Raw genomic sequence first — 22,733 nt, 5'->3', positions numbered from 1 at the left:
CTGCCTGTCAGATATGAAAAGCATTGCTATTTAGCAACTCAAAAACCATTAGAGGATTTACTTCAATAACCTAGAACTCATGGATTTCCAGAATCCAGCCTTTATAGTGCTCTCTAATTTTATGATCTATATCCTCACAAATCCTCCTCTGTCCCAGACATACTGTGTTCCAGTGCAATCTTTTGTTCACAATGTTCCCCGTAGCCCCAAATGCAGCCCTGAGTCTCCCTCTCCAGTGATCTCATTCCCAGCCATGTTTCAGCACCTCCCCCCCATCCCACCTCCTAATGAAGCCCTCCTCCGCCACTGCCCTCACCACCCACAGCTCTTAATATTTCGCCTGTCCTGTGTCATACACTTCCTTAGGTTGTTGCTTATATTTTCATGTAGGTAGCCTTTGTTCTGAAAGACCGGAGGCCCCTCAGAGGTAAGCTCTTTGTCATACACCTATTTGACTGCTCAGTTCAAACCCAGAACGTTTCACCACAAGTTAGCCCATGGAGGGGGTCCCCGACAGGGCATCCCTGAAAGATGTTTGTCCAGTCTCTCCATGAACATTTCTGGTGACAGGACGTGCATGGCTTCATCCCAACCCACTCCAATATTGAATAGCTGTAAGTTGTATTAAGTTCTTATTTCTACTAAGCCAAAATCAGCAGTATCTGCTCCCAATTCTGCATTACAAGCAGCTGCTAGCTCTCAATTTTTGTCAGGATTCTCTTCCCCAGAGCAGAGATTCCCCAGTTCTTTTGATCTTCATCTTCATAGTTTCCAGACCCTGTGCCATCCCGGCAGCTCTCTGCTGGGAACCTTCTCGTTTCCAGTATCTCTCATGAAAGCTGCCGCCCAGAAGGGGACACCGTTTTCAGCTGTGTGAAGATGCTTGCTCTAAATGATGAACATACTCGAGGGAGGTATCTTGGTGATAATTGTGATGATCATGATCACAATCAAATTCTAACCATCTTTGTTTAAAACACAAGGAAATTGCTAAAGAAAGAAAGCTAGTATTTTACCCATCCAAGGGATTCCAGTTTTGAAGAAAACCAAAAATGTAGGAAATGCAATCATCTGGATTGTGGCAGACATTGAATCTACCTTCTCAATGTTATTTCATCGCCTTCTGATGGTAGAGTTGTAGTTTGAGTGAGTTATATGAAGAAGTTCATGTATCTGATTAACCAGTTTTATGTGTTACCAACTGGAAAGATAACTACGGCCTTCCAAACCGACACTGGCTGCCTCTGCAGATCCTTGTTGGAATAGAACTGACTCGGAACCTCAGCAGTCCTGGAGATGTTCCAGCAGCTCAGGTTTCCAAGATCTCTGCACTCCTCACCCATCCCTAAGCCTGTTCCAGGGCCTCAAAATCTCAAAAGTCCTTTGAAAGAGCCAAATTAAGAGAACGAAATCATCACATGTAAGAAGAAAACCACCAGGAACAATTTACTTTTCTCCAAGCCGCTCAACATACCAAGAAATGCCTTACATAGATTTAGGGCTTGGGAGGCCAGATTATGCTTTAGTTCTTGAGGGCCTTTTATGTAGCCACAGGACCTTACGTGAGTGAATTCTCCTCCCCGGCCCTCACTTTACTTCCTACTCCAAAATCTATGAACCTAAAGTGTACAACTAATGAAGGAGGAAAGCCTGATAAGAAATCAAAGGATCCCCTAATCACTCCAGCCCACACTGATCTTTTGTTTCCTTTTAATTCTGAGGCATTTATTTTCTGTACCATTGATTTAATTTTAATATTTTGCTGCCTTTTTATTTTTATTTTCATAAATAAAAGGATAGTAAACTCTAGGGAAACACACACACACACACACATAACTCATCTAATGCCCTTGGAAAGCTGAGGGAACTGACTGGCCTAAAGTTGCAAAGCTGGTTAGTACAAGAATACAGATAACCACCCCAGCTAGATGCTAAGCTCCCAAGAGGTCAGAAGAGAACAGGTTGACACACCCTTCTTTTTAGATCCAGCCAGCAGCTCACTTTTAATAAATGTACCTAAGGTCACCTTAATAGCAAACTAGGTTAGGTCTTGGGTCTATGACTGAAGGCTTCTTAGAGAAGTGAGATGAAAAGGATCTGCCCCTGGGACATTTAGTTATCCTGGCTGTCATCTACTAAGCTGTAGGATCTTCTCATATTCATAATCTCTTACCTTACATGTGGTGGTATTTTGAAAGACAGTAGCTGGGCTTAGACATCAGCCCAAGCAAGACATAGTTCACAGCCTCAGTGCCCTACCCTGTGACCTGGGGTCCTGATGAAGTTTTTGCCCAAACAGAAAGTTGGGGCACCCTTTATTCTCCAAGCCTTAACTTCAGGAGTCTGTTGCCACAAACTTACACAGAACAGAAATCTATATGGTGATTATAACATAGGCTGAAAAATAAGATGGCCACAAATACAAAGTGATTTCCCATAAGAACAGCCAAAGGAAAAGTTTTTGGCCAATTTGAATATATAAACTTTTAGGGATATGGATGAAATATTCAATTGTCTACTCATAATAATTTGTTAACTAAATTACTTATTGATATTGAAAATCATGTACTACCTAAAATATACTTCATTTAGAATTTCTTGCCACCCTCATGTTTCAGAATAGTTTTGTACATTCTCAAAATACATTTTCCATGTTCATTGTCTCTTTCATCATAATCGCCAGTTTTTTCTTTTTATCTTTCACCAACTTGTCCAGAGCACATTGTTTGACATACAGCACTTTTTGAAGTCATGTGAGATGATGTCTGTAAAATTTCTTCCAAACCATAAACTTTCCTAACAGTAGGGGTTCCCATTCATTCTAAGTTGACAATACAACCACTTCCCTTTTTGCTATTTTAAGTGTTTTCAAAATCCAAATTTGGAAGTTTGAAGGACTACCCTAAGGGATAATTACGAAATCTGTGTCAAATTTCTGTGCCTGCTTTCTAAAATGCATTTTTGTAAGCTGTTCTCTATAAAACTGTAAAACTAGCAGTGATTGAGTCATTTCAGGGAATGTATCTTTCCTAAAGAGTGTTTTGTTTTTTAAAAAAAGGAAACGAGATGACCTAGAATATGAGAAACTTCAAGAAGTCTTGAATAATACCTGTATTTATATCTGTGTCTATTTTTATATCTCTGTCTCCCTCCCTTTGTGAAGTAACTTTGAAGGAAAAACCTTGCCTAATAGGTAAGGAGTGCCCAGTTTATACCTGTTTTCTGCAGTAATTATTAATAGTGCATTCTTTTATGCTCAAAAGTGTCCCAGTTTGGACAATATATTCAGTTACCACTCTACTGATGGCAAGGAATATGCTATATATTATAAATCTGTGGCCTTGTCAAGGCATTCACCATATTGGTCATTCAGTAAGCTTCCTGAAAGTTAATATCTGCATGGCAGCCAGATGGAACTTAAAGGCGTGGTGCTTGGAAATTAAAGCAATGTAACTAATTATCTGAAGTGATATTAAAATGTGTAAGATACTGAAAATTTGACTACCAGTCAACACAGCATCTGCTGCAAAGAAAACATTTTTTAAACGAATCTTTATTTTTTTAGAACTCTAATTATGAAGAACTCAGTTAAGAAGTGCTGCTTTGATCTTAGAACAGTGCATTTAGTTTATTATTAGTTTACACTAAATATTTCATTTAATATATCTAAATATTTGGAGATAAATTGTCCTTATTAACTTACTTTACCATTGAACCATTCAGACTTACAATGATGTCTCATTTAAGGCAAAATTTATTTCCAAAGGACTGTCTTGCAAGTGAGTGCATTATGTGGATTGAGGGGTGAGTGAACAGATACACTGGCTGCAAAGAGCTCTAGGCTGATGAAGCTCTGATGGGAACTCCAAGCCCTGGGCAAGCCTGCCAGCCTTTCTCACTTTCTCATGTGTTGTGGGAGGGGTCTGGTGGGAGATAATTTGAATCACAGGGGCGGTTTCCCCCATACTGTTCATATGGTAGTGAATAAGTCTCATGAAATCTGATGGTTTTATCAGGGGTTTCAGCTTTTGCATCTTCCTCATTTTCTCTAGCTGCTGCCATGTAAGAAGTGCCTTTTGCCTCCTGTCATGATTCTGAGGCCTCTCCAGCCATGTGGAACTATAAGTCCAATTAAACCTCTTTTTCTTCCCAGTTTCGGGTATGTCTTTATCAGCAGCATGAAAACAGACTAATTAAGTAAACTGGTACCAGAAATGGGGTGTTGCTGAAAAGATTCCTGAAAATGTGGAAGCAACTTTGGAACTGGGTATCAGGCAGAGGTTGGAACAGATTGGGGGGCTCAGAAGGAGACAGGAAAATGTGGGAAAGTTTGGAACTTCCTAGAGACTTGTTGAATGGCTTTGACCAAAAGCCTATTCGTGATACAGACAATAAGGTCCAGGCTGAGATGATCTCAGATGGTGATGAGGAGCTTGTTGGGAACTGGAGCAAAGGTGACTCTTGCTATATTTTAGTAAAGAGATTGGCAGCATTTTGCCCCTGCCTTAGAGATTTGTGGAACTTTGAACTTGAGAGAGATGATTTAGGGTTTCTGGTGGAAGAAATTTCTAAGCAGCAAAGCATTCAAGAGGTGACTTGAGTGTTCAAGGCATTCAGTTTTATAAGGGAAGCAGAGCATAAAAGTTTGGAAAATGTGCAGCCTGACAATGTGATAGAAAAAGAAAAACCCATTTTCTAAGGAGATATTCAAGCGGGTTGTAGAAATTTGCATAAGTAAGAGGAGCCAAATGTTCATCTCCAAGAAAATGGAGAAAATGTCTCCAGGGTATGTCAGAGGTCTTCACAGCAGCCCCTCCCATCTACAGGCCCAGAGGCCTAGGAGAAAATGGTTTCATGGGCCTGGCCCAGGATCCCAGTGCTGTGTGCAGCCTAGGGACTTGGTGCCCTGCATCCCAGTCACTCCACCTGTGTGTGGCTGAAAGAAGCCAATGTAGAGCTCAGGCCATGACTTTAGAGGGTGCAAGCCCCAAACCTTGGGAGCTTCTACATGGTGTTGCGCCTGTAAGTACACAGAAGTCAAGAATTGGCGTGTGGGAACCTCCGCCTAGATTTCAGAAGATGTATAGAAATGCCTGGATACCCAGGCAGAAGTTTGCTGCAGGTGTGGGGCACTCATGGAGAACCACTGCTAAGGCAGTGCAGAAGGGAAATGTGGGGTCAGATTTCCCACACAGAGCCCTTACTGGGGCACCGCCTGGTGGAGCTATGAGAAGAGGGCCACCATCCTCCAGTCCAGAATGGTAGATCCACCAACAACTTGCACCATTTGCCTGGAAAAGCCACAGACACTCAACGCCAGCCCATGAAAGCAGTCGGGAGGGAGGTTATACCCTGCAAAGTCATAGGGGTGGAGCTGCCCAATATCATAGAAACTTGCCTCTTGCATCAGCGTGACCTGGATGTGAGACGTGGAGTCAAAAGAGATCATTTTGGAGCTTTAAAATTTGACTGCCCACTGGATTTCGGACTTGCATGGGTCCTGTAACCTCTTTGTTTTGTCCAATTGCTTCCATTTGGAATGGCTGTATTTACCCAATACCTGTACCCTCATTGTATCTAGGAAGTAACTAACTTGCTTTTGATTTTACAGGCTTATGGGCGGAAGGGACTTGCCTTGTCTCAGATGAGACTATGGACTGTGGACTTTTGGGTTATTGCTGAAATGGGTTAAGACTTTGGGGGACTGTTGGGAAGGCATGATTGGTTTTGAAATGTGAGGACATGAGATTTGGAGGAGCCAGGGGTAGAATGATATGGTTTGGCTGTGTCCCCACCCAAATCTCATCTTGAATTGTACTCCCATGATTCCTATGTGTTGTGAGAGGGACCCGGTGCAAGATCATTTGAATCATGGGGGCGGTTTCCCCCGTATTGTTCTCATAGTAGTGAATAAGTCTCACGAGATCTGATAGTTTTATCAGGGGTTTCCACTTTTGCATCTTCCTCACTTCTTGCTGTCACTATGTAAGAAGTGCCTTTCCCCTCCTGCCATGATTCTGAGGTCTCCCCAGCCATGTGGAAATGTAAGTCCAATTAAACCTCTTTTTCTTCCCAGTTTTGGGTATGTCTTTATCAGTAGCATGAAAATGGACTAATACAGACTGCTTGCCTGTTATATTTTATATTAAACATGACCTGGTCATCTCATGGCAGTCAGCAGGTTTGAACTCTTTCTGTATGGCCAACTTTGGGAAGCCACTCTCCTGGAGCCACAGGTAATGCCATGGAAAAAGATTCTTGCCAAGGGGTGACTTATGAAGTATCCCCTCTCCTCAACCATATAAGCATCTCCTCCAACTACCAAGCAGCACAGAGAGGGTTCCCATGGGATATGGTCCTAGAGAGACACTCATTCTTACATCGGGAACATGAGTCCTGCTCTCTGTATATGCTGTCATCCAATTTTGCCTGCAGTGAGCTGGCCTGATCAGAGAACAACCAAAGGACAGCTGTCCCTCAGAACAATCAGGACCTTGAGGGCTTTACTTGGGCCCCACACTGTCCTTTCTCCTTGAGAGTGGAAGGTATATTTCTAGAAAGAAGGCAGCCTAAGCACCAAGGGCAATGCCCTGGGAATTTTCAGCCCCCAATACTGCTCTGGGAGGATAAGAGAAGAGGCAGAAAGAGAACCATACTCTCCAAATATCTAAGAAGCCAGGCCCCCTCAGGTCTCTTATCAATAAGAGCTTTTCCTTCCCACCATTTTCTAACCTCACAAAGGGACAACGGGAAATACAATGAAGAAGGATGGAGAGGAAGGCCTCAGCTATGGAAGCTGTTGTACTTCATCACCACCTCTTACGTCCTGGTGGCCTTTTGCCTCCCTCAATTATGTTCTCTTGCTTTCCAGGGCTGTTTCTTCCAGATGAAGCTGAAATGAGAGGGTAGGATGTGAGGCCAACTTTTCCCATGTGCTCTTGGAACACAAGGATGTGATGTTTATCCCTCCAGACCCCCTTCTGCTGACCTCTCTAGGCACATTGTTCTTGAATTCAGATGAGTCAGAGGATGTCTTCCATGTGAGGCTCTGGCCAGGAGTTGCTCCCTGTACTAATTTTACACAGATGTGTACACATATGCCCAAAGCCCACTAAGTGACCAGCAACCTTGTCCCCAGCATTCTCTGCTGGTCTGATGCCATTGCTATATTTTCCAACCTATCCCTGTGGAATGGTGACTCTGGCCTCACCATAAACCCCAACTACTGGCTGCTCTGTCCTTGAGGTCACAGGCCAGCAGTGACCTTGCCAGTGGCTTGGCCTCCCAGAAGCTTGAGGCGAGGCTTCTTGGCTTGCAGTTGCACTGTGGTGAGTCCTCAAGGCCTCCTGTATCCTGCTTTTAGCCCATTTGGCTTCCCTCCACTGTAGCTGCTCCTCCCTGCATGCCTGCTCTCCTCCACACTCCAGGACAGTTAGGATAACATCTAAAGCACGTAGAGTTGCTGGGAAGAAAGGCTCAGGTCTGCATCAGCCAAGCCATAGCTCTGCTGTCATTTTTGGTCCACAATGGCCCTGAGGTTATTGCATTTATCCAGAGCATTTCCATGCCCACACCCGCCCCTCCACCCCTACCTTTTTATATTTTCTGATCCTTTTTTTTTTTTTTGAGATGGAGTCTCACTCTGTCACCCAGGCTGGAGTGCAAAGGCACGATCTTGGCTTACTGCAACCTCCACCTCCCGGGTTCAAGCGATTCTCCTGCCTCAGCCTCCCAAGTAGCTGCACCCTGCCATCATGCCTGGCTAATTTTTATATTTTTGTAGAGACAGGGTTTCACTATGTTGTCCAGGCTGGTCTTGAATTCCTGACCTCAGGTGATTCACCTGCCTTGGCCTCCCAAAGTGCTGGGATTACAGGCATGAGCCACTGTACCTGGCCCTATTTTCTGATCTTGATTATACACCAATAAAAAGGAAAATTTACCAGATGATGCTTTTTTTTAATTTTTTTATGACCAGATTGCACCTGCTACTTCTCCAGGAAGCCAAGTTTTCAGAATGCTTTAAAAAACACTTCCTTTGAGTGACATTTTTCATTTTGCAAACACTATGGCTTTTTCTCAATATCTTTTTTCTGAGGTCTGATGTGGAAACCTCACTAAATTCCTCCATCTAGAGCATGTCAATATTTGATTAAAATGTGAGTTTGAAGGCTCTCTTGTGAAGCCATTTCTTCTTGCATCCTTTTAAAATTAACGCTCACGTTAAAAACTGATGACAATTAATGTTGAAAATAAGCTAAACCTGATGGTAACGCTCTGCGCTCTTCAAATTGATGCCGAAGGTGGCCACCTTGTGGCTACTGTTGAAACTGCCACTTAGACCTGATTTTTCCCAGGTGTTGGGGCCCTACTGCTAATTAAAGTAAATGACTCTTAAGATTATCTTTTCCCATGCAGTTTACATCCCAATCCTGCTCCTCTACAGATCAACTTGTAGTGATATCCTGGCAGTTTGGGGGCAAGAAAGCTATTCTAAATGGCCTCAGTGGGTTAGCTGAAGGAAGCCTTTTGGTCCTTAAACTAAGGAGAAGAGATAACCTCCCAGGAAGCCCAGGTCTTTGTCTTCCTCTAAGTCCCATATTTTAAAACATACGCTCCAGGGGATCCCTATATCAGCATTCCTAGGTAAGATCTTTAAAATGAAGGTTGCTGGGTCTCAAGACCTAAGAATTGGAATGTCTAAGTCCTGGGATTTGCATTTTTAACAAATTTCCCAGGTGAATTTTTAATGCACATTCAAGTTCTTCTACATTTTAGTCAACTAAGGAAAGAAACTAGAGGCCTAACACATTAAATGCTTTTGACCCTAGGCAATCTCCCTCTGGCCCTGGGAGGGAGGGGATCCAGAGCTGAAGAGCGCTCAAGAGATCAATGCAGGAGTTCTCAAAAGCCCTTGCCAACCCAAATGTTGGCTGCTTGAACACGGGAGGCTCCACTACAGTGACCTGGCAACTTCGGTCAAACCCTCTAACAAGAAGCCATGGGCCACCAGAAGAGTGCCTTGCTTGTGTAGGGTGTCTCCCTCTGGACTGCACAGGAAGCAGCAAAAGGCAATTAAAGAGAGAAAGAGAGGCACCTTTGCAGGCTACTCCATCACCCCCACCCAACTCCACCGTGTCCACCCCACCCCAAAGTTCCATGTCCTACCTCAATGTGAAAGGCAAGAGACCAGCTTCCAGGCCAGGCTTTCCTGCTGACCAGACATGTGAACTTGGACAGGTCACTGGCTTCAGGTGTTATTGCTGTACATGGAAGCAGTTGGATAACCATCACTTAGCTTCTTTCCAATTCTAACATTCTGTGATCTCATTTTGAGCTTTCAGAGGGAGAAGAGGCTCTTGAGGAGAAGTGATCTTGGGAGTCCAGATTCCAAGCTTAGCATTAAGCCTTTGCTGTTTGTAGCAATTCATTCTTATGGAGTGTCACAATGAGAGATCAGATCCTCTGCCAGTAAACAAACAACAAACTTTGGCAATGTCAACTCTCTATATTGGGGGTAAAGCAGCACTGGACTGACAGCCCTCCAAATGCCCCCACAACCGACAGCAACCCCGTGACCTCATCACACCCTCCCCTCCTCACCCACTATTCTCCAAAAACTTTAACACACCCCATCCTTATACATGCCGTTCCCACACCCACCCCCACCTCCCAACCAGGCCTCCTGGCTCTGAACCCACTTCCTGCTCTAGCATTCATTTTGTAGAGTGCTGAGGTACCTGTAAGAATGTCTAGGTGGAGACTTCACCCACATCATACTTCTTATCCTTTCAAAGTCATTGCCCCAGGTGCCACTCCTCTGAGAATCCACCATTCCCTATGCATACTCAGCTCCGTTCTTAACCTGTGACATTATAATCATCTGCTTTTATGCCTGTATCCCTAAATGGAAGATCTGTGGCTGCCACATACTGAATATTCAATAAATGTTTCCTTGAATGAATGACAGTAGGAATGACAGAATGAGTGGATAAATAAGGAATTAAGAAGATGCAAGCTGACTATTGTACAGAACCTCTATACCTATTCTTTGCACAAGTCTGGATGAGGAAAGAAGAACCTGGTCCAGACTCTCTTGACTCTGGAGCATTTTGGGAAGAAGCTGGGAATGGAGGGTTGCGCCTGCAGTAGAAGCAGCATGGTGGGTTATCAAAGCATTTGCTCATCAAAGCACAGGCCAGTGAAATCAACTATTGCGTTGTGTCAATTTAGTGGGTTCAGACCAACATTTTTAAATGAAGTATAACATAATAGAATAAATTAAAAACGTGTCTCTTAGTAAATTCAAGTACAGTTTCATGGAACTTTTTTTTTTTTTTTTTTGAGACAAGTCTCACTCTGTTGCCTGGGCTGGAGTGCAGTGGTATGATCTCGACTCAGTGCAACCTCCGCTTCCTGGGTTCAAGTGAGTCTCCTGTCTCAGTTTCCCCAGTAGCTGGGATTACAGGCACCCACCACTACGCCCAGCTGATTTGTTGTAGTTTTAGTAGAGGCGGGGTTTCACCATGTTGGCCAAGCTGGTCTTGAACTCCTGACCTCGTGATTCACCCGCCTCAGCCTCCCAAAGTGCTGGGATTACAGGCATGAGCCACTGCACCTGGCTGAAACTTTTATTATATAGTCATGGTACAAACTATACTTCTTTATTACACACAGTGGTCAAAAAATGTAGAAGTCACTCATCTAGGAAATACTTCCTAATACTTCACTAAATACTTCATTGACTCAATTTAAAAAAAAAAAAAAAAACCTACTGACTTTATGGTATGACTTCCATTTATTGGAATGTGGGGATCCATTTGTCAGGAAATGTATATAGATTCTGTGCTGTTTTTGAGAGAGCTATATATTTTCTAATTACTTGAAATGATGATGATCTGATCTCATCTAATTTCAGTTATGTTCAGTATCTTTCATAGAGATAAATAATTTAAGAAAATTTTCTTAAAATAGGGACCTTCCCTCTGTTTTGTCTTTTATGTTTTCCCACGTAGAGCCTGTCTATGCTGATAGTATAATACTAGCTCTCTCTCCCACCAAGGTGAAAAAGCCATTTTCTAAGAGTTAGTAGAAAAGAAGTGATAAAAGCAAATTACAAATCTTAAATTCCAATATCAAACTTTATAATAAATCTATCTAAATATCTCCATGGGAAATCACAGTGATAGGTGAGATATTAAAATTAAAATCACAAAAGAAGGCAAATATCAACTAGCTCTGTTAAGAACACGAATCCAAGCACATAGGACACAATTTCTTCTCTCCTGTGTTTTGTTCTCTTCTGATGAACAGACAGCCACGTGTTAGGCTTTTCCTGGTTTGGCCATAACACTGTCCCCAGTCTAGTCTGTTGACACCATATGGGATTGTCATGCTTCTTTGTTTACGAAGATTCTCCTGGAATCTTAAAATTAAGTTTCAGCATCAGACCAACATCCAAAACCAATCCAGATACATACTTAGACTGGCTTGGTGTTTAAAAAGACTTCATGTTAACAGTTAAAAGTCAGAAAATTTCTTTTTAAAAATTAGGGTTCTTGACTTCTCTTGGAAAGGTCAAAATATTTAGAAGTGTAAGACCCATATTCCTGCACAGAGACTATTGCTCTTAACCTAGGTCCAGGAGACCCGTGTGTTTTGATACAGTTTCCTCTGTAATCCTATGTATTTTATTTTCTTTATTTAAAAGCATCATCTTGAGAAGGGATCCAGGGGCTTTGCTAGACTGCCAGAGGGGTTCATGGCCCAATAAAGGCTGAGGCCATCCTAGTGCCTGGCTAGGCAGCAGCTGTCCCCTTGATCCCTGTTCTCATCATTCTTTACTTTCTCTGAGGCCACGCATCTGTTTTCATTTTCCATTGCACTAACAATTTTCCTGGAGTCAAGAAATATTTTCCTGTAATTATGTCTCTATCAAAAATTGGAAAAAGAGAAATGAATTGACGACTTTGGAATTCTTACACTAAGCTGCTCCACTTATTTATGCCAGCTCACTGGCCTCTGGTCCACAGGGATTGCGCTGAACATCCTTGAACACCAGTGAAGCACAGCCACCAACCAGTCAGAATGGTTGCCATCTGTGCACAAACAATGCCGGTGCATGCCCTGTGAACCTCAGCCCTGTGCCTGGAGGATTTTCATCCCTGCTTCAGCAGGTTTCTCTAGCTCTCTGGGTGTCATTCCATGTTGCATCTGTCCTTCTTCCTGAAATATCAGGGAGTGTGAGCAGTGGGCTATTTGGAGTGTGCTTGGGAGCATCCTGGGGAACTAGGAGAAGATCAATTTCTCCTTTTTGGCAAAGGAGTGGAGATGCCAGCTCCACCCTGCCGTCCTTGAGGGGAAATGGAGCCGATCATCATGTCCACGCTTGTCCTGCATAGTGCAGCTGACAGAGCTGTCTCCCTGGGCCCTCAGCTGAGGGATCCTCATACCAAACCTTCTGAGGAAAGAGCGGGAACTAACCCCACTTTGCAAAGGAGGACCATGGACAGTCAAACAACAGGAGCAGCAAAGTCAGAAGGAGAACACAGACCCAGACCTGCATTTTAGTCCATTCAAACACTTCGAAAACACTCGCTCCTCAAGGGAAGTGACTTTTTGGGATTTCCACAGCAAGTGCTTAATAAGTGTTAAAAAAAAAAAAAAAAAAACAAACAAACAAACAAAATAAGCGTCGTTGAATGCATTGATATTTTAACAGAGCAAGTCTGCGCCTTTCAAGCAAATCTAGTCACTACTCAACAGTCACCTTAGCCTTTATGCTAGGCACAAAGACAGAGATTTTGGATTTTATATGGAAGATGGGCTTTTTGTGGCAGTAAAATGTTTTATTTTTACAAATTATAATACAATAAAATCGACTTTTTCTTTTGGTGTATACAATTTTAACCCACATATACATTTATGTAACCACCTTCAAGATACAGATCTATTATGCTAAAAAACTCCTTCAGGCTAGTTGTTTGTCTTAAAAAAAATTATACTGATGTACATGTAAAATGAAAGCTACAAGGATATTTGTAAAATAAAGTATATTTTATCCATATGAAATCAAGATAGAATTTCTCTTTCTCTCTTTCTCTCTCTCTCTTTCTCTCGTGTATGTGTGTGTGTTAAAGGATTGTATTTCCTTCCACTTTGGAGGATATAAATTCTTGAGAAATAACCTATACAGGCTATTATTAAAGAGAATTTTCAATAATTCTGTAAAGCAATATGATGGTTTGACCATTTTCAGATTGTGATGGAAGGCATAAGAGGAAGCAAGGTGAACCATTGGGGTGGTGCTTAAACATAGTGGCCCTGGGAGTGAGGCTTCTGAACATTTTCCCCACCCCAACCCACAAGATCTTCTGCGCCTATACTACTCCCCGCTCCCTCCTTCAGCAGTGGATCTGGATCTCTCCAGGTTTGTTCTCTCTTTTCTCTTCTGCCTCCTTTCATATCCCACCAACTTGCCTCTTTTTTACCTTCTGTGGAGACAAAAGTGACTCCATCTTGGATGCTAATCCACCATCTTGACTTTTTATCAGCCCCAGTTCTGTGAAGGCCTCCTGATTCCTCCTTTATTTACTGTCCCTAGTGTAAGAACATGTGCTCCTGATTTTAGATCAAAGCAATCTTGATGTTTTCACACAAATTATAGACTATGACACATACAGCATTCTTGCTTGTTCCGGATGGTTTAATTGTCTTTCTAGAGCACACATACCCTTTCCTTATGGTGGATAAGCCTTGGGTTTGCGGAGTAACATGTGGAGATCTACCTATCTTGGGGCCACCCAAGACCATGCTTCTGTCTATAAGTTCCCTCAATAAATTACCCAATACAAAGTGGATTTGTCTACCACCTCCTTTAGTTTCTTGGCTCCTTCGACATCTGGGGGCTGTTAAGCATATACAGCCATTTCACAGAACTCCTAGGAAAAGGAGATACAAAGATCCGAGAAGAGTGGGAAAGAGAAGGTGTTCTGGGAGACAGGAATGTAAGAGTGTATTGACAAAAGGGAAAAGATGTCCTTTTCCTGTCCCACCAAAATTTTACCTAGTTTGGACTCTTCCTGTTCACCTAACATGGCCTCAAGTAACAGGTAGCTGTCCTCTCTCCCCACCTGCTGTCCAACTAGAGAGATTACGCAGCCCCCTTCCCCCACCGACACATGGGAAACAGTCATGCACCTGCCTTCCAGCCTTGCAGCCTGCTCTTCTGCACCCACGTGGTCGACCCTGCCCTTGGGCCCCTCCCTTAGAAGAAGGCTGGGAGCTGAGAGAAAAAGGAGGAGGAGAGAGAGAAGAGAGGGGAGGAACAATGAGTACAGGTAAAAAGGAAGCTAATGCTCACTTGCATTCAGTGAATTCCTAATAAGAAAAAAAGACACACTGCCAGGTTCACTGCCCTCTATAAATATTGGAACAGAGAATATTAGCATAATCCAAACCATCTTAATAAGACTTCTGAATTCTGTAAACAAGTACACCCTTACTAGATATTTTTGGAAGTAGCTATTTCTCGGGATTTCACAGGAAGTGGAGCTTTTATTTAGTCACTAAAACTAGTGTCCTTTGGATAATGCTTACTATGACACCACTTACGAGAGGCTGTTTACGAAATGATTTTCATTGGTTATGATATCATCTAGTTATTCTATGTGACTTCAGTGGGAAAGGGAAGAAATACCTTCGTCGGTGGTTTTCTCATTTTTAAAACGTTAATTATCGTTACATTCAAATGAGGTTCCACATACAGTGTTAAGGTAAAGACCAAAGTGTGTGTTCAGGGTGTATGCATTTATATATGACATATATATTTAATAGACTACAACTATACAACTATTTTCAAAGTATATAAGCTTAAAAAGAAGAAACAAAGAATGATAGAAAATGAATTGTTTGTACTTCATTGAAAAATGCACAAGAGTTTGATATAATCAAAGAATTGCAACCCAGTGAAATTTTGGCCATAATTAGAAAGCACTTGAGTATCTTAACTAGATTTGGAGTCAAATTTGGTTCCCCCTATTTGGGAATGAACTCATCTCACAGGCCCACATCAGCTTACAGAGTTGTATGTCCAAAAACTAATAATTACATAAACCAGATATTGAGAGAATGAACTTCTCCCAGTTTCAACACTCAGCTGTGCAAAGATTTGACTTTATGTTTCTATAATAGCTAGCTTTAACTTTTGAATCCTTGTTTCAGTTTTGTAGCAGACATGTTAAGTGTGCCCATTTGAGGTAAAACTTAGTTATTTCTAGAGTTAAAATCAGTAAGTTTGGGGTAAATAGTCATTTCAAGATGCATCCCTGCTCCTGCTTCCTTCCAGCAGAGATATAAGTACTAAGACGACTTCTGTATTGTCCAGAAAGGTGGATTTACGGCTTAAATATGTTGTTCTATTATTCACAAGGTACTTCTGGGTCACCTTTGCTATAAAAGTGGAGAATATTTTTTAAAAAAGTTAGGACACACTCCATAAAAGTTTTACAACTCACTTAAAATCATAGAAGAGCTGGACATTTCAAGATGAAGATTTAAGCTCTGGTTATTTAACAGGGTCTTAAGAGGCAGGAATTGCTGTGTCAACTAATGTTGTTCACTATATTTCATTACTGCCTTTATGTTTTTTTAAATACCTCAAGAATAAAGTTTATTTAAAATGTCACACTGTGCAAGCTGCATAATATATCCATAGAATATACTAGTACTACTGCCATTCTTTTTATTTATTACAGTAGATTAGTTATGGACCCTCTGCCATAATATCTTGGCTTATTAAGATACTGCATACTAAAAAGCCTAATAGATGGCCCCGTAATGAGCAGTTACAAAATCTAGTCACCCATTCTTCATTGGCTTTCTTTTTTGTTCAGAGGGAAAAATTGAAGAGGATTGGACCTGTGCCTGAAACATTAACCACTTGATTCTGCTTGTGGGGTGGGGACAGAAACGGGCCATCTCAACACTTAATTATTGAGAAATCCTCCATCATATCTCTCCAGGATTAGAGAAAAGGATTAACAATCATCAAAGTTGCTTGAACAAACCTCAAGTTCAAATTCCAGAGGAAGAAGGGACGGTCTAGGGTGATCAAGACCTAGACCCAGGGCTGGGTGCAGTGGTTGACACCTGTAATACAGCACTTTAGAGGCCGAGGCAGACAGATCACTTGAGGTCAGGAGTTCAAGACCAGCCTGGTCAACATTGTGAAACCCCGTCTCTACTAAAAATACAAAAATTAGCTGGGTATGGTGGCGGGTGCTTGTAATCCCAGCCACTTGGGAGGCCGAGGCAGGAGAATTGCTTGAACCCAGGAGGCGGAGGTTGCAGTGAGCTGAGATCGCACCACTGCACTCCAGCCTGGGCAACAAGAGCAAAAATCCATCTCAAAAAAAAAAAAAAATCGTCTAATTCACAAGAATATTTTTTGTTAACATAAGTCATCCATAAACCTCTACGTAAGGTGAGCCCTTTATGAGACAACTTGATGCCTACAAAGTATTCAATAAATACAAAGGGCACTAAAAGAGAGTCTTAATGAAAAGAGACAATTTAAAAATATTTTCTTAATTGTCATCAAGGGAAAAAGGTAATTTTTAAAAAAAATCTGTTAGTTAAAAAAAATAGTGTTAGTGAGGATGTGGAGAAATTGGAACCTTTGTGCCCTGTTGGTGGCATTGCAAAATGGTGCTACTGCCATGGAAAATAGTGTGGTGGTTCTCCAAAAAATTAAAAATAGAATTACCATATGACCCAGCAATTTCACTTCTGGGTATATGTATTAGTCCTTTTTCATGCCACTATAAAGAACTACCTGAGACTGGGTAATTTATGAATAAAAGAGGTTTAATGGACTCACAGTTCCACAGGCTGTACAGGGAGCATGGCTGGGAGGCCTCAAGAAACTTACAATCATGGTGAAAGGCGAAGGGGAAGCAGGCACATTTTACCATGGTGAACCAGGAGAGAGAGACGGAGAGCAAAGGGGTAAGTGCCACACATTTTCAAACAATCTAGTCTTGTGAGAGCTCACTGTCACAAGAACAGCAAGAGCGAAGTCTGCCCCATGATTCAATCACCTCCCACCAGGCCCCTCCCCTGACACGCAGAGATTACAATTCAAGATGAGATTTGGTGGGAACACAGAGCAAAACCACATCCGTATATAACCAAAGTCTCAAAGAGATATTTGCACATCCATGTTCACAGCAGCACTATTCCCAATAGCTAGGAAATGGAAGCAATCTAGATATCTAACAACAGATGAATGGGTAAACAAAATGTGGTATATACATACCACATGTATATTATTCAGCCTAAAAATAATAATACTCAGTGGAGTCTTATTCAGCCTGAAAAAGGAAGGAAATTATGTCACATGCGGTAACATGGTTGAACCTTGAGGATATTATGTTAGGTGAAATAAACCAGTCACAAAAAAGATCAATACTATATGATTCCACTTATATGAGGTATCTAAAGTAGTTAAATTCACAGAAACAGAAACTAGAGTGGTGGCTGCCAAGAGCTGGGAAAGGGGGAGTGGGAAATTGTTGTTTAATGGGTATAGAGTTTTAGTTGTGCAAGATAAAAAGTTCTGGAGATCTGTTTAACAAGAATGTGAATATACTTAACACTACTAAACTGTATACTTTAAAATGGTTAAGAAGGTAAATTTTACGTTGTATGTTTTTGTTTAATTATAATTTTAAAAAATCTGTCTAATGATCATAATGAAGATTAAATTGTGCTCAAAAGATGTCTTATGGGATAGGAACACAGGTAATTTTATTCTCTTTACTGTTGCTGGACCAAGTTTTCTGCTTCCTACAAACCAGCATGGCTAGGCATTCCAAGATAATCTATCACCATAGAATCTAAGGATTCTTTTGGAATGTAAGCATCATTTTCAAAAGTAATTTGTTATCGAAGAGTTGCTTAGAACCAAATTTCCCTAGGAAACATAATGGTTTGGGTGTTTTGCTATGGGGTGGAGGAGAAAGAAGATGTGGTGGAAGTTGGCATGATCTCTATTTGGGTGGGGCTCTTTTTGTGTTTTTGATAGAGAATAGCTGTATTAATCAGCAGTGTATTATAGAAGGCATATGTCTTATGTTTCATTGCTTAGTTTTATGTTGTGCAGCAGCAATTTGCTAACCACAGTCCTAATGAAATATAGCCGTGCAGCAAAAGGAGCATTTATTATCAGAAACACATTTCTTTTCTGACATTGGGCGGGGGCGGGGGCGGCGGGAGGGAAGGTCTAGATTAACTGTACTTTTTAATAAGAGATGGAGTGCTATTGGAAAACTATTAAGGAAACTGTGGCTTTAGCTCAGATTCAAGGAAGCCCATAAGAAAACTTTACTACTTTCCAGCTTAATACTGCAGTAAGGCCCGTTCTACAGACCCACTGCTGCCTAAATGATTCTGCTGAGTATTTGTGAGCCGGGGTTGTTCTAGGAGAGGCAATCAACCGCTGATGAGCTCTCCTGCTTAACTTTCCTAATTGATTCCACCAGACCTCCTAGTAGACTAGTTGCTAACCCTACCCCATCCCAACTCTGGCCTGGCTCCTTCTGATGGCAAAGTCTTCAGGGACCATTTGCCAGTTTGGAGCTGGGCCTTGGAGCTGCAGAACAGGCTTGTAAAGCAGATGCATAGTAAATGCTGCAGCCAAGTGCACAGCACATTTTCCTAAGTGGAAATCCTGTGTTACAGACAGAACATTACTTAACAGTAGGTGGGCAGTTCAATCCTAAACAGCTCAGTTCTTCCCCATCAGAGACCCTGCAGAAGCATGCTTCTGCCGCAGCTGTGGGAGGAAGAGCAGTTCTTGTCACTGTTAGGAGCAGAGAGTGGCTAACAGAAACAGTCTCTTGGGAAGTCCCTGTCTGTGATTTTCCAACGTAAACACAAGAAAACAAAACCCCTGGGCTTGCCGTTCACACAAACAAGCTGCACAAAGCTTTCTTTCCTTCATCTGCATGTGCTAGTAGCTGTTCTTCCTTTAGTTTTTACTGCTGCTTAAAAGTATTTTTGTCCAGATATGTAAAGATGCCTCGCCCTTCTCCTTCTCAGGAAAAATAACTATTTATTGAGTGCCTGACGCCATGCAGGAACCCTGTATCCATCATCTCACCTCTTCCTCATCAAACACATCTCTTCCGAGTGAGTTGCCAAATTACACTGCTGGCTTCCCAACCTGAGGTTTTGCTTCTGTTTACATTTTACCAGAGCAAGAGAGAAAAAGTCACAAATGATGTGCTGTCTTCTCATCCTACTAATCCCTCTTCCCCAGGCCTTTCCACTTCTGGAATTAAATATCTGGGCCTTGGCAGCCAGGCCAACCCCTAACATCAGTAAAGCCCAGGCAAGAGCACAAATGGATGCCCATATGCCTAAAGCTGTAAAATTTATAATGCCACTTTAATGCTTCCTAATGTCCACGTCGGATATGTGCATTAAAATTCATGAAAAACAATTATTGGCCAGGTGTGGTGGCTCATGCCTGTAATCCCAGCACTTTGGGAGGCCAAAGTCAGAGGATCACTTAAAGCCAGGGGTTTGAGACCAGCCTGTGCAACATAGTGAGACCCCATCTGTACACAAAATAAGACTTAAAAAAAAAATAGCCAGTTTTGGTGGCAATGCCTGTCATTTTAGCTACTCGGGAGACTGAGATGGAAGGATTGCTTGAGGCCAGGAGTTCAAGGCTGCAGTGAGCTACGATTGCGCCACTGCACTGCAGCCTGGGCAACAGCAAGAATCTATCTCAGAAAAAAAAAAGAATTGATTATAATAGCATAAATTGGAAACAATGTAAATATTCAACAATGGGGCATTGATTAATTTGATTATAATATTTCTCCATATAGTAGGGTATGATACCATCGTTTAAAATTTTTCGTAATATTTATGTTATTTTGAGTTTATTAAGTGAATAAAGATTATTAAAGTGTCTTTGTAATTATTGTTTTGTTTAAAGTATATGTACACATAAAAAGATGATCCAACAAAATAGTAAGTTACTATCTCCTTGTAGTGACTTCATAAATTATATTTTCTTCTATGTATTTTTAGTATTTTCTAAAAATTGGTATAATGAGGGAAAAGAAATAAATTTACAATAAAAATATTTGTATGCTTTAATAATTCTGTTTCCAGGAATCTCTTTTAAGGATCAAAGATGTGGTTAAATATCGCAAGATAATTCATCACAATGTTATTCATAATTTAAAAATTATATCGGCTGGGCACAGTGGCTCATGCCTGTAATCCCAGCACTTTGGGAGGCTGAGGTGGATGGATCACCTGAGGTCAGGAGTTTGAGATCAGCCTGGCCAACATGGTGAAACCCCGTCTCTACTAAAAATACAAACATCAGCCAGGTGTGGTGGCACGTGCCTGTAATTGCAGCTACTTGGGAGGCTGAGGCAGGAGAAACGCTTGAATCCGGTAGGCGGAGGTTGCAGTGAGCCAAGATCGTGCCACTGCACTCCGGCCTGGGCAACTGCAGACTCCCTCTCAAAAAAAAAAAAAAAAAAGTAGAAACAATTCAGTAAGATTGTTGAACCTTTGAAACTTCCTCATGTTTATTCTGTTCTTATAATTTTCTATTTTCCTCAGAGTGATTAGCAATCAAACTGTTTTTTAAAAGGCCTGTATGTACTGGTCTATGTGGGCAGAGAGTACAGGGAGGCTCAGAGAGTGAGCATACAAACACTAAAGCCAGGACTGCAGAGGAGAAGATACCCAAAGGATGAAAAAGATGCTCACTGAGTCAAGTAGATGAAAACCAGCCTTCTGGTGTAAACTCTAAGCAAGAGGGGAGACCATATACGGCCATAGCCAGGGAGTGGAAAAACCCCAGAATTTTAGAAGGAAAGGAACCTTGTGATTTCTTCAGCTCCAGGAAATAGCAAACACACCCCTATCCCCACCCCACTACCATTTGCACCTACCCTGGGATCTTCTATTCAATTAGAAAATCTTTCATTTATCGAGCAAATATTTGTTGAGAGATGTGCCAGGCATCTCAACCACAGGAGAGGAAAGGAGGAAATGGGTTTGTTTCAATTAGCCAAGTTGGTCTCTTCATCTCTTCCTTCTTTAAACAAACCGCTCCTTCCCTCCCTCCCTCCAGACAAGTGTTCTGTGTGAAATATCTTTTCACATGACCCTACGTCCTTGTCCACAGTGATTGGTTCCCTTCAGCGGTGGACTACTTACCCAAGCTGAGCCAATCAGTGTGCCTCACTCCCTTGACCATTGCAATTGATCAAAGGGTGGTCACGTGGCCCAAAACAAGCCAATCAGACTTCTTCCCTAGCTTTTTTTCAAAACTTTATGGGAAAGGAGGGCTCCTTCCCTCCAGTTAGAGAGCCATGAGCCCAGATGTGAGCCTGGAAACTGCAAAGAGCCAGAAAAGAAGCAGAAAGGAAAATGAGACAATGAGCAAAACACTCAGAGACGCAGGAGGGAGAAAGAGTCCTGCTGGCATTCAGAATCCTGTATCAGGTCTTTCTGAATCACCCATTTCCTCTGTCCTTCTGGTTGTCTCGTTACCTGAGCCATTACCTTCACGTTCTTCTGATGCTATTTCCTATTGTATTTCTGCCATGTGAAACCAAAGGGTGTTCCCCAGTACAGGGGTTTGGAATTGCAGAGCTCTGTACGAGCTCTGGTAAGCCTCCTGGGCCTAGTGAAGCAGGCAGGCGCCAGATCAGAAGCTCTATTAAGATAATGAGGGAGGAGGCCTGGCACGGTGGCTAACGCTTGTAATCCCAACACTTTGGGAGGTCGAGGTGGGTGGATCACTTGAGGTCAAGAGTTCGAGACGAGCCTGGCCAACATAGAGAAACCCCATCTCTACTAAAAATACAAAAATTAGCTGGGCGTGGAGGCTCGCACCTGTAGTCCCAGCTACTAGGGAGGCTAAGGCGCCAGAATCACTTGAACCCAGGAGGCAGAGATTGCAGTGAGCCCAGATTGTGCCACTGCACTCCAGACTGGGCAACAGAGCAAGACTCTGTCTCAAAAAACAAAAAAGAAAACAAACAAACAAACAAAAAACGATAATGAGGAAGCTAATGATGTTCTCATTTGAGGGACCTCATTGTATTACCTTTTACCTATTAATATAACTGTGCCTTCACTTAACATTAATGCAAACAATCCTTGTTGAATACCTGCCCTGTATTTCCCTCACCAGTTTTTGGCCTTTTAAACTGAATTCATGCATGCCCGTTCTTCTTTCCTACTTACTTTCATTCAGCCTACTAGGAAAGATAAAAGGGAGGATTCCACTTATGCCCGTAACTGTGAAAATGCAACATATCTTTAGTGGAAAATTTACAAATAACCACAAGATGGGGCTGTTATGCAAGGAAGTAAAAGTTAATGGTTGGTGGGAAGAGGATGCAACAGTTTCCAGCATCCAGGATAGGATATTTAAATCTTTCCTCACTAGAAAATAAGGAAAGGAAAATATTTTAAGAACATATATTCATAAAATCAAAGCACTACTTATAACAAATTCAGGGATTACTCTTTTTAACAATCTAGTGTTCCTTTTGGGAAAGTGATACATAATTATTACAGTAGATATTTTCTGCCTATGTCAAGGTTGATTGCTTGTCTTTCTTCCGGGTTTTCTTCATCCTCATTCTTCTGCCCCTTTCAATGAAAAGCCATAACATAAAACTAAAATA

At 41.9% G+C, this 22,733-nt stretch overlaps 1 protein-coding gene across 1 annotated transcript in view; it reads right to left on the bottom strand.

Moving 5' to 3' along the window:
• The window catches only part of UPP2 (uridine phosphorylase 2), a 141,616-nt gene that overhangs the window by 100,369 nt on the left and 18,514 nt on the right, over positions 1 to 22,733 (bottom strand). The window contains 1 exon segment of the mRNA XM_023217518.2: positions 16,876 to 16,965. Coding sequence (XP_023073286.2) covers positions 16,876 to 16,965 — 90 coding nt within the window.

This window comes from Piliocolobus tephrosceles, chromosome 11 (assembly GCF_002776525.5).
Source record: "Piliocolobus tephrosceles isolate RC106 chromosome 11, ASM277652v3, whole genome shotgun sequence".
Taxonomy (NCBI): Eukaryota; Metazoa; Chordata; class Mammalia; order Primates; family Cercopithecidae; genus Piliocolobus; species Piliocolobus tephrosceles.
This window is presented reverse-complemented; position numbering and strand designations above follow the sequence as displayed.